At 38.1% G+C, this 13,447-nt stretch overlaps 1 protein-coding gene across 3 annotated transcripts in view; it reads right to left on the bottom strand.

Annotated features, from left to right (window-relative positions):
* Nucleotides 1–13,447, bottom strand: part of mtr (5-methyltetrahydrofolate-homocysteine methyltransferase) — an 89,667-nt gene that overhangs the window by 30,627 nt on the left and 45,593 nt on the right. For all 3 annotated transcript variants that reach the window (XM_039737769.1, XM_039737771.1, XM_039737770.1), the window contains 3 exons: nucleotides 7,014–7,193; nucleotides 1,750–1,866; nucleotides 497–637 (listed from right to left, as the gene is read on the bottom strand). In XM_039737769.1, the coding sequence (XP_039593703.1) occupies nucleotides 497–637; nucleotides 1,750–1,866; nucleotides 7,014–7,193 (438 nt within the window). The remainder of the gene's footprint in view (nucleotides 1–496; nucleotides 638–1,749; nucleotides 1,867–7,013; nucleotides 7,194–13,447) is intronic.

Raw genomic sequence — 13,447 nt, 5'->3', positions numbered from 1 at the left:
TTATTATGGTTTTATATAAATGGAAACATAAAAGGAAAAACAATTAAGATTATTAACAATTGTTGCCAATTACACTACATAATAGCAAAACTAAACAAAAAGGAAGTCTACACTGTAGTGTGAAGCTCTGTGAAAGCTTGTAATCTAGATACCAAACTGTGAACATTTACAGTACATACATTTCTTTTTCCACTCTATGGCTGAATTAAATTAAATATCTTTCTCTAATTAATCTCAACACCTCATATTCTAGTAGATTTACATGATGTTAACTTCTGGGCCATTTTGCAAATGAGTTTAGTCAGTAAAAACGGCCATATTGAATCTTGTCACAGTAAAATCCCTAAGCTCATTAATTAGGCTGGGATATCTGTGACAAGAATATCTTAAGCACTTTTGTAATAGCAGCTGAGTCATACCACAAATGATGGAATGAATTAAGCTCACCAAGGCCAGTATTTTTTGAAACAGCATCTGTTCTGTCTGCCAAATTTACCTGTGCATATTGGAGTAGTTTCTCTGTAGCTTCTAGATCTCTGTTCCAGATCAGGTTTTCACACAATTCTAGAAGTTCCTTGTCAATGTCATCATAAACTGGCAGGTTACCAGCATTCACTATACCCATGTCCATTCCTTCCTTAGTAATGAAATACAAAGTTACTTGTTAATCTCACAAATTCAAAACACCAGAACATATACAATTCTGTTTGGAATTAACATCTTTAGAGCCATGTTTACTCCAGGAAAAATTTTTGAAAAATGAATTTTTTTCAAAAGAAAAAATATTATGTGCAACAGAAACATGTAAATACCAAATTATCAACATGAATACAATAAAAAGGTATCTGTACTGTCCACGGCTATACTGAGGCATATTCAATACAAGTTCTTTGTGTGAATTGAGACAATCGGCAACGCAAAGTCCCACGTTGAAATCAGGATAGCAGAAGCACATTTTTTGCGTACTTTTCTTGCATTTTTTTGTGGCTTATAAGTGATCATTCCAGGCCTGCATGATCAATGCCACTATTGTGTTATTGACGTCTAACACAGTGCAAAGCTCAGTGACTTCCACATTTTCCCTTACACAAATATTAACAGTTGCCACATTGTGAATAGTGCTTATGGGGCTTGTTTGTTCTTGCACTTTGATTGCAGTTATTTTACCTTTTTTGTCATGTAGCTAATGTCACACTAATGTGATTCCTGACAGGACCGAATTCATGAGCATATCACCACAGTTCTGTCATACACTGCCAGATTATGCAACAGTTTCTCCTTCCAAGTCGATGTCTGATGACCAATACACATCATCATCTCTACTGTTCAATTTGAGCAAAGGTTCAGTTTCAATCCATTATAAAACTGCCTTTAAAGTAGACTTTTAATTTAAAATAATTTTTGTTACCTGAGTAACAAAGCACCTAAAAACAAAGTTATGGAACTGGATAATTTACTATTGAATAGTATAATACAGATGTACAAAACACCTGTCTTTAAGTACAAGTCAAGACAAGCAATCAAGCTACAGATAATTTTTTAATGAAATATCTAAAATGTATACATAAAGTATTAACCAGAGAGATGTCTACAAAGAAATTGACCTTTAAATGATTAATGGACTATAAAAAAAGTGATTGCTTCATGAAAAAAACTGAGATTAGCAGATATAAAAACTTCATTAGTGTCTTTGCCAAATTACATTAAAGTGTCTATAGCATGTAATGATTTTTCTTATGAACTGCTCACCTTAATAGCATGATATAAGAAGACTCCATGCATGGCTTCTCGAATGCTTTCCATTCCTCGGAAGGAAAAAGAGAGATTGGAAAGCCCCCCACTTACTCTTGCTCCCGGTAGTGTTTCCTATCATCATTTATTAAACAGAAAAGAAAATGTTTTGAGTATTTTACAGCGTATTTTCATTAATTTATCACAACCGTCAAACATCATACAGTTATTCAACATGAAATCCTGTACTGCGACAAAAATGAGACTAACATTGACATAAAATGACATTAAGTGAAGAGGACTGCTTGACTTCTTTGAGAATAGAAGATCTCGCCAAAACATTTTTGTTTTTACCCCAACATAACATGGCTATGCTGTTTTACAATATGTGTGCAATCTCAAAATGTAAATGTAAAAGTTCCTGACTTAAAACGAGTGAATCTTATAAGTTTTAAGGATTTTGTTTTCACTTCTGGCTAGTTAAAAATGGTAGATGCCATTTTTAAACCTAAGGACAGGAATGCTATATTCTAAAGTTAAAAGAAAAATTAACTATAATATAAAATAACTATTTCCACTAGCAAATTATTCATCTACAACTTTTAAGAATTCTGCCTTGGTATCACTGAAGAGTTTTCCAAATATAGTATCTAAAACCTTTTTCAATGCTTTTCTTATAGAGAACAATGTCACTGACCAATGTCTTCTTTGGCAATTAACCAACAACTTCAGAGAAATGTTATTTTTTCAAAAATTATTCCATAGCTCATAAAGCTTAACTGTACTGAGCTGCAAAAAATTAAAGTTTATCATTTTTTCATGTCTGCCATTTCTATAGGAGGGTTTCAATGAGTTAAATCCCAATGGATGTTTTTCAAATGTTGACGAGCAATAAGCAAAAGTTACCACCGAAAACCACAGGAAACAAAAAAGTAAGAAAATAAAGCAGTACAAGGAAAAATTACAGTGTTTCTGTGTAGGGATTGTTGTGCACAACTGGGCTGCGGCCGCAGAACTCTGCTCTGTGGATGATTCATTTAGGCATTTCAAGGTCTTTTCTGCACTTTGTTTAATGAAAGTATCTGCTGAATGTACTTCGTAGTAACAAGATTTCTATAGACTCTTGTCATAGGGGGAAGCTGTCAGGACCATAAAAATACCTTGTTGTAATGAAAATTTTGTTGTAAAGATATTCGTTGTAACGGAATTTTACCTGTATTTTCAGAGTTAAACTGAAGGCGGCAATGGATAGTACATGCCATCATAGAGGGTAAGAATTAATGTGACCATCACCTGTTATGTGGCTGCCTGTGAATTAATTTATTCTTCAGTGAACTTTACAACATGTTTCAATGTTTTTTTTCCCCTTAATATGAAAATGTGCAACTTTAAAGATTTCTGGAATCAAATCCAGACCAGTTTGATGAAAGCTGAGAATTTATGTTGCAGTTTCTGTATAAGTTTTATACAGTATAGCCTGGTAGATCTGGTTGAATAATTGTATACTCCGACATATTATTCACAGGCGCTGCCGCAAGTGGCAGCTTTTCCAGCAGCTCTGTGTACGACTTTTTCTATCTTTTTTTCTATTTTACTCTATTTTACTGATTACTCCGATCATTTTCTTTTATGTGGACTCATTCCCTGAGCACTTTTTAGTACTTTTTTACTACTTGGACATGGATTTTTACGTGCAGAGATTCGTCTATTCAAGTAGTCAACTTCAAATGCCCGCACCAGTGTGGTTCCCCATTTACCTGGCGATGTAAGAAGGCGGTATCGTGGCAGCAGAGCCGAAGCTAAAGTAAAAGCAAAGCAGCTTGTGAGAAATTGGCGTTATAAGCCTTCGGTGCCTTCTGTGATCCTGGGAAATGTGAACTCACTACCAAATAAGATCGACAAACTGGCCGCGCTGGTGAAAAATGTCAGGACCTACACAGAATGCAGTTTGTTGTGTTTTTGTGAAACGTGGCTAACAACTACCATCCCAGATGGTAACATGGAGCTACCCGGTTTTAGCACAGTTAGAGCAGACAGAGACGCAAATACCTGCGGGAAGCAGAAAGGAGGAGGACTCGCCCTCTATGTAAATACAAGGTGGTGCAACTCTGGACATGTAAATGTAAAATTTCCACTTGCTGCAGGCACATCAAACTGTTGGCCGTAAGTCTGCGCCCCTATTACTTGCCCAGAGAGTTTGGACACGTTATTGTTGTTATTGTATACATCCCTCCTCGGGCAGACATGGAGATAGCAGGTGACATCATCCATTCCACTGTTGCTAAGTTACAAACACAGCACTCTGAAGCACTTGTGCTAATCACTGGAGATTTTAACCATGTGACGCTGGACAAAACATTATCTGCCTTCTCCCAGTTGGATTGCAACACCCGGGGAAATAGGACTATTGACCTACAAACATTAAAGATGCATACAGTGCCACCCCGCTGCCTGCGCTTGGTAAAGCAGATCATAACCTGGTCCTGCTTCAGCCTCACTACAAACCATGAGTGAGGGAACTACCTACAACCACACGCTCATTCAGGAAGTGGTCCCCTGAGGCACAGCAAGCTCTGAGAGTCTGCTTTGGAACTACGGACTGGGATATCCTGCAGGGATCATATAGTGAGAACATTAAGGAGGTTACTGACTGCACTACTGACTAACTTTTGTATGGACATTGTAGTTCCAGTAAGAACAGTACGCTGCTATGCTAACAACAAGCCATGGATTACAAGTGACATCAAGGGCCTTTTCAATCAGAAGAAAAGGGCTTTTAAAGGCGGTGATCAGCATGAGCTCAAACGCGTGCAGAAGGAACTCCGAGTCCAGCTCAGGGCGGCGAAGGGACAGTATAGGAGAAAGCTGGAGCAGAAGTTGCAGAGTAACAGCATGAAGGAAGTGTGGGATGGGATGAAGAGCATCACTGCCTGCAGCTCGAAGTGGGGTGCCACCATTGAGAGAGACTTGGAGAGAGCAAACCAAATGAACAACTTCTTTAACAGGTTTGACCACCCTAACCCACTCTCACCTCAGAGTACTGCACCCTCCACCCATCCTTTTGCTGATACCAGCATAGGAGAGACATTCCTCAACCACAATTAGAACAGCCCAGGTGAGCAGAGAGCTGAGGAGACTTCGTGCCAGCAAAGCATTGGGTCCAGATGGAGTAGCACTACAAATGCTGAAGGCCAGTGCGCTGGAGCTGGGGAGTCCTCTACAGCGCATCTTCAACCTGAGCCTGGAACAGGGGAGTGTCCCGAGGCTTTGGACTACATCTTGCATCACCCCAGTCCCAAAGGTTTCATGTCCTAGTGAACTGAATGACTTCCGGCCTGTTGCTCTGACGTCATATGTGATGAAGACCATGGCGCGGCTGTTGCTTCACCACCTGAGGCCACAGGTCCGCCACGCTCTAGACCCTCTGCAGTTCGCATACCAGGAAAAGGTGGGAGCGGAGGATGCCATCATCTATATGCTACTCCGATCCCTCTCCCACTTGGACAGAGGCAGTGGTGCTGTAAAAATTATGTTTCTGGACTTCTCTAGCGCCTTCACAACCATCCAACCTCTGCTCCTTTGGGACAAGCTGACAGTGATGGGAGTAGATTCATACCTGGTGGCATGGATCGTGGACTATCTTACAGACAGACCTCAGTATGTGTGTCTTGGGAACTGCAGGTCTGACATTGTGGTCAGCAACACAGGAGCGCCACAGGGGACAGTACTTTCTCCGGTCCTGTTCAGCCTATATACAGGACTTCCAATACAACTCAGAGTCCTGCCACGTGCAAAAGTTCGCTGACGACACTTCTATCATGGGCTGCATCAGGAGTGGGCAGGAGGAGGAGTATAGGAACTTAATCAAGGACTTTGTTAAATGGTGCAACTCAAACCACTTACACTTGAACACCAGCAAAACCAATTAGCTGGTGGTGGATTTTTGGAGACCCAGGCCCCTCCTGGACCCCGTGATTATCAGAGGTGACTGTGTGCAGAGGGTACAGACTGATAAATACCTGGAAGTGCAGCTGGATGATAAATTGGACTGGACTGCCAATACTGATGCTCTGTGCAAGAAAGGACAGAGCCGACTATACTTCCTTAGAAGACTGGCGTCCTTCAACATCTGCAATAAGATGCTGCAGATGTTCCACAAACGGTTGTGGCGAGTGCCCTCTTCTACGCGGTGGTGTGCTGGGGAGACAGCATAAAGAAGAAGGACGCCTCACGCCTTGACAAACTGATGAGGAAGGCAGGCTCTATTGTAGGCATGGAACTGGACAGTTTGACATCCGTGGCAGAGTGACCGGTGCTGAGCAGGCTCCCGTCAATCATGAAGAATCCACTGCACCCACTGAACAGGATCACCTCCGGACAGAGGAGCAGCTTCAGCGACAGACTGCTGTCACTGTCCTGCTCCACTGACAGACTGAGGAGATCGTTCCTCCCCCAAACTATGCGATTATTCAATTCCACCTGGGGGGGGGTAAACGTTAACATTATACAAAGTTATTGTCTGTTTTACCTGCATTTTTTTTTATCACTCTTTAATTTAATATTGTTTTTTATCAGTATGCTGCTGCTGGAGTATGTGAATTTCCCCTTGGGATTAATAAAGTATCTATCTATCTATGTCTCATAGATATGAAGGAAGAATACATCATATACAATGTAACTATGTTTCCCCTAAAGTTGATGTTGTGGTTTGTTTCTGAAGCAGTATGCTGGTGTAATGATTTACTGAAAACTAAAATCTCATTCTATATTACGAATACCACTGGTTTGTTTTAAAATACTTTTAGGTTGGGAAGGGACTACTAATTTAAGCATACTCACAATGATGGAGACACCATCAACTGTTATTAGACAGTAGACACACATTATAATTGAGGAGGTGCATAATGTAATCTGAATAACTTCCCAGTGTCCTACTTTTCAGGCTTGAGAGGAATACAGCAGTAACAAGAAGTAAGAACCATTTATTATATAAGGAAAAGTAGATTTTTTTTATAAGTATTAATGTGGAGATGCTGCATACACAGAAAAAGTATGTATTTCTATCTCCCAGATTACAGTTCCATATGAATATTGTTTTCATGTTTAGGTAAACCACTGGACATGCATTTGCCTAAGAAGTCAAATTAAGGTTTGATTTTTTTTACAGACCCATGCTGACACAGCCCTTTACTAACTAAGAAAATAACAAACTTCAAATAGGTAGACATGAACATGACAGATCAGTTACAATCTAGAAAAAAAACACACAAACCATAACCTACCTTTATAACTTTAGTAGCATTAATGAAGTTAATGGCATACGTATTGTGCTCTTCCATTCCTGTTCCAATGGTCAAGATGTTTGGGTCAAATATGATATCATTTGGGTTAAATCCCACTTTCTCAACTAGAAGATGGTAAGCCCTTTCACAAACCTGTATCTTATGTTCGGTTTCAGTGGCCTATAATTAAAAAAAAAAAAAAAATAGAATTGCCAAATATTCTACACCAAAATTACATATTCAATTTTCAGCTACTTACCAAGTATTTAGCTAGTACAAATCAGATTCACAGATAACTCAGCAGGTACAGAAAACCAACTGACTGATAAAACTAATAGAGAAAAAAGATGGCCTAATTAGATAAGGCCAGAAACCAATAAGTGAAGTTGGTCAACTGGGGGTGAAAAACTAAAAGCGAGCATCTTGCAGCTATTCGTGGTACTCCACGTCAAGAGTGGTATCTTTGAATGTCCCTGGGATGTTCTGCCTGTTCTCAACTTATCCACAGCACGTTTATAAAGTGCTTTTTCTGCAATACGTACATTTTAGTCTTCCTTCAGACAGCACAAATAGTGGTACTTGAGAAAATGCATAATTACTGGAGAGTTGGTGTGAAAAATGCATATGTAGGACCACGGTAGGAGCCAGATTGCCACTAGACAAATAAAAATTGGATTAAATTAGTCTGTTTAGATAATTCTGTCATTTGTGATTAGGCTTTAGTCTCTCCAGATCCCAAACTTGCATCCAAAATTTGACTGAGTAACAGTGAGATGGACAGGGAGACTCAAAGATACTAAGATTGAATTCTTCTGCACCCAAGTCACTAATTCTGACTCAGTAACAGTAGTCAGGACTCAAAAGCACATCTGGTGCAGCTGACAATAAGACACTGTTCATAATTGGAAACTGCATAATGTGGAATATTAGAATTATGTAAATCCAGCATATAAAGTAAAATGCATCCCAGGCCCCAAGGTTTTCGACAAGGAGGCTAAATTGCACTCCTTGCCAATTGATGACGCACCTGCATTATTGGTATATTTTGGCACTAACACCAATCTGTTATTATAATGTGTGTTAACATGGCAAACATATTAAATCCCACAAGAGATTAAATATGATGTACACACTCTATTTTGCTACCTTTTTAAGAGGGCTAATGCTACATATGTATTTGTACAGAAGGACTTTTTTGTTTTTGTTAGTATATAAAGACTACTTATTGTCACATCTCAGGGAACTGGCCGACAAGTCAGGAATACCTTAGCCAAGCTTCAGCTCAATCATGCCCACTGTGGTGAAAGACATTAACCGACTAACGAAGTGCTACATTCAGTTTCTGGTTGGTGTAGGTGTACATACACAAAACGGAGCATGCTTTTGCCAGCATAAAAAGGCAATTTGAAGCAGTGTCCATTTTTTCAAACATAATTTAGGCAATTGACTGCACTCATACTGCAATAAGGGCGCCTAGAGAAAATTAAGTTGCTTTCGTTAACCATAAGCAGTGACATTCCATTAATGAACAAATAATCTGTGATGCTAAAATGAGACTCTAAAGACTTGATGACGGCCTTGGTCAACCCCTGATTTATTTATTTTGAGACAAATTAGCATTGTTAGAGGATTGGCTTTTAGTACCTTATATGATGGCTGGCATGTTGGTAAGGTAACTAGCTGAATCCTCAGTTTTTTATATGGCCTATATCATTCATTGTCACAGCAATCATGTCATTACATGTGTCGAATGATAGGGGCTACCTGTTCAGACACTCGTGCCTTATGCCTTTCCCTGACCCCAGGGCACATAGAAGCAGCACCATAATTATGTACATGCTCTTAGTGAGCTCAGTTTTGGAGTGAATCATTGGACTTTTTAAATGCAGGTGGAAGTGTCTGGTTGCATCAGGTGGGGGTCTGCTCTACAAGCCAATTAAAATCTGCAGCACCATGATTGCACATATATGGAGGTTCATTAGCAAGATCCATACATGGTTGTTTCAGGGTGAAAATCGGGCAGGGTTTGAAAGCAAATTTACAAGATGATTGTGATTTATAAAGGATAAATTGTAAAGAAATGTGCATACACCAAGTTTTACAAATCAGATTTATGTGTCATACACAGTTTTCTGTTTTTTGATGTATGCATGCTTTCATGCTTGAATCCATGCAAAGTTTTATACATGAGATAACCATTGTTAATACTTAGGATGATTCTTGGGACACATCTGGATTTTTTAAGAGAGAGACAGCCTTTATCCTGAATTGAGGCTATCTTGTACTTAATTCCAAAATATGTCCAACTAATCAGAGGCTATCCAAGCCACAGCCTTGTGACATTAAACTGAAGGCTCTTTCTAACTCGCCCTCCTATTCTTCAGTAGCTGCTACCCAATATCCTAGTTTTGGGGTATCTCAAAAAGTGATTAATGTTAAATCCTCCACCAGAGGTGCATGTATTAGTACATTCATTCAAATCAAAATAAAAAAATATAAAACCAGGCTAAAAATATCTTTATAGCTTTTGTAACCCCCTTGCATGGCCCTTCCTTCTGAAGAAGTGTACAAGACCCCGAGTACTTTACTGGCCCCTTCACTTGAGCTTTACCTCAAGCCAAATAACAAATAAATCAAACAAATAAAAACACACAAAGACCTTGGGTGTATGAACTCTTCCTCCTTGTGTCCCTTCTTTGGCTTTTCATCTCACCCTTGTCTGGACTGGATCCGAAAAACTCACCAGCAGGTTGCACTCGCGTCCTGCCGTCTTTCTCTTCGTTTATTCCCTGCACACTCCGTCCACACCTGCTCTCCAGACTATCTTTGCCTCCTGGACACCTTCTATCCGATAGTGCCTATTTGGGATTTGCGTTCACTTTTGTCCCCTTAAATTATTTATTGACTTCAGTTTTCTCCCTCTCTCTCTGCACACCAGCGTTTTGCCATATGTTTCTTTTTCCACTTTTTGTTTTACGTTTCAATATATTGTAGCTTTTTCATCCTTGTCAGAGTTATCCTGCCACTTCTCTTCTATCAGTTTAGCATTTTGCCAAAGCTGTCTTCTTGTATCTGTATCTCACTTCAGCGTTCTGCTAAAGTTATCTTTTTTTGCTCTTATGGCGTTCTGCTCTACTCCAGGTGTCCTCCCTCTCCTCTCTTTACTTCTGTGTATGGATGGGAAAATCAATACCATAGTAAACGATACTTCGATACTCAAATTGTACTCATTTGGTATCGAGTACCATTCAAAAATATCAATTACTACTTTCTTCTGTAAGACACGGTAACAAGGTTCTTGCAAAAGGCATAGAATGTGTTAACACACTTTCCGTGTTTATGTACTGAAATGAGCAGGCGCGCTGTGACACAACAGTGCCATAAACCCAAGCCCCCTGCACAAGCGCAGACTATACACCAATGGCAGACCGAGAGCTTAGTTGTATGCTGCTATTTTTTACAGAGGAAAAAAATACAGCTGCCCTATGCAATATTTGTGAGAACAATCAACAGTATAGTGGCAAAACAATCAACCCATTTAAACAGTTAAAAAGCACACATGCTGTTCAACAGAAAGACGTTTGTAAAACATCAAAGCCATGCAAGTCTGAAGAGCATTATTCAGGTAATTCTGCCGCTAGCAGGATTATGTAAAATGGGGTTTACAGAAGACTTTTTAGTTGAGTAAAATATTTTACCATTTCACTCATTAATAATTATGAAATGTAAAGCCCGTTGTTAATACAATGGAGGGCACATAAAATTGAAGCATAACTGTTAGAGCATTTTGTCATGGATCTGTCCATTGTTTTTCTGCTAATTAAAGCGAAGTGTACAGTACAACGAATATACATAAATAAGAATGTTAGTCTTGACACTATGCAAAATACTTAATAACTTAATACTTAATGCCTAATTTGAAGATGAAATCTTTCACTGAAAGTAGTTTTTCTTTCCGAAAAATACGTGCCTAAGTAAATGTTAATAACCATATTAATTATTTTGCAAGTCTAATGGATCTCAAACTACCTTAATTGCATCTTGCAAATCTTTATGAAAACATAAAAGTTAATATTATCTTTATTACATTTGTATGTTCACCCAGAACCCTTCCTGCACGGAGTTTGCATGTTGTCCATGAGGCTGTGTAAGTTTCTTCCCACAGACCAAAGATACGAAGGTTAGGTGAACTAGCAAAGCTAACTTAGCCACAGTGTGTTTGCCTTTTAATGGATGGGTGCCCTGTCCAGGGTTTGCTCCTGCCTTGTACCCTATGGCAGTCCTGGCCTGGAGTAAGCAGGTTAGAAAATGACATGCCATGTTCATTGTATTAATATATATTTTGTAATAAATTTGTTATGGTGACCTTTATACTGTGCTGTGATATTTTTTAATTTAAATACAGACTGGCCCATTAATATTAGCCATTCTAAACACTATCATCATTTGAAAACAAATTCCTGTGCTTTTTAAAAAATACTCAGGGTCGGTATCGGTAATCTGACACATAAAATCCTTGTATCGGTATCAATTTCAATTGTATCGTCCATCCCTACTTCTGTGTATCTCCAGTCCTCCCTTTTTCCACCAATCCTGTCCCTGTACCTACCTGACACAGCCTGAGGATGGACCAATGAGGGAGTACTGTCAGGTATTACACTAGGCTTTATGCCACTGCTCTGTTTATGGTTACTACTCACAACCACATTTATTTTTTAGTTATGAGGTTAACTTTATTGACAAAATACATTCTGCCCTGTGTTTTTTTCCCTCTATACCTTTCTTTCAGACCAAATGATATTCCTCCTATAGTTTCTCTAATTAATAATGTCAGTAACTTTAAAGAGCATGGATAAAGATAGATAATAATTGTTTGAATATAAACAAAGAAAAAAAAAAAAACTAAATAATGTCTTATCACTTTTTTAACTCAGAGAAAGTTTTAGGTCCACTGAATCATCGTGAATGAATGCACAACAGCATTACCTTTGCCAGAAGTCTGCCTTTTAAAACACGCACATCAGAACACTCTAAGACCAGCTGTTTCATTTTAATAATTCAGGAAACTCAAGATGTTTTATAGCGACAAAATATATGGCAAAATTAATACATGCTTTTTGTCTACTTAAATTGACTATGGCAATGTGTTATTCATAGGTCGTTCAAACCATTCTGTTTGCATCTTTCAATTAGTTAATAATGCTGTTGCAAGTATCATTACTAGAATTAGTAAGTACAAACACATAACTTCTGCTCTTAAGCTTTACATTGGCATTTCCAGTTAAGTCTAGGACTTATTTCAAAATCCAACTTCTAATTTAAAACCCTTGTAGTGTCCTAGGCTGAAATTACTCATGTGAAGTTATCGATAAATATAAGCCAAAGCATACATCATGTTCTCAAGATACTGGTTTACTAAAGATTCTAAGAATTAGTACAACAGTGGGAGGTTACGCTTTTAGCCTAGGTTGGCCTAAGTCCCCAGAACTATGACATTTGTGTGATTTTGCTTGTGACTCTCTATTATAACCAACCACAGATCTCCAGAGGTTAATTTTTCTACATCAAAGTTGGAGTTTTTGTTTTAATCTCCTCCCTTTTCAAAAGGCTTTATCTTAATTATAGCATTAATGTACTTTTATTATTAGGATCTGCTTATGTTAATCAATGGCTCTGTTTTACTGCATGCTTCATGTAATCTTCATTTGTGTGTGTGTATGTGTAATTTACAATTGTATTTACAAAATTAACATTAAATACAAAATTTACAATTTGTATTTTAGCTATAAATATCTTATAGTGGTCTGAACCTGTACTCAGTGCTATAACATGAAACAATATCTTGATTTTAATCTTGATTTATGTTTGAAATTAATAGCTGGAGGGCATCTGGACAAAATAATCCAAGTACAAGAATAATTTAAAAAAATGGAAAATAGGGTTCTTCCTTTCTTAACAAAGACCTAAAATGGCAATTACATACAATTCTGTCACCATTTAGATTGCATCACTGCAATAATAATGAGCATAGTTTTCATCACATATGGCTGTTATCTTTACAGAGAATGAAATAGTATAATGTTAGGAGTAGAAGCGGCTCTCTTGTGAAACTAGGACAAGCAAATAGATCATTGCTGTCCTGTAACCTGCTGACAACTGATGAATCGGCAGATTAAGTTGATGAATTACAAAGAGCAATTAGAATGTAACGTGGATGGCATAGCTAATTAAAAGAACATAAATAAAAAGAAAGAAGCTGCATTGTTTTGGACATCTTTCTGAAAAAAATAAAAATTGAGTTCTTAATGAATGCCTGCAACAGCAGTTCACACAAAAGCTGGGTGAATCCAGTCTTTACTTTTTGATGTTTTGCTCAGTACTTAAAAAGAAAAAAATACTTTAAAACCTCACTTTATTTTGAAGACTGTACATAT

Source organism: Polypterus senegalus, chromosome 16 (assembly GCF_016835505.1).
Source record: "Polypterus senegalus isolate Bchr_013 chromosome 16, ASM1683550v1, whole genome shotgun sequence".
Taxonomy (NCBI): domain Eukaryota; kingdom Metazoa; phylum Chordata; class Cladistia; order Polypteriformes; family Polypteridae; genus Polypterus; species Polypterus senegalus.
This window is presented reverse-complemented; position numbering and strand designations above follow the sequence as displayed.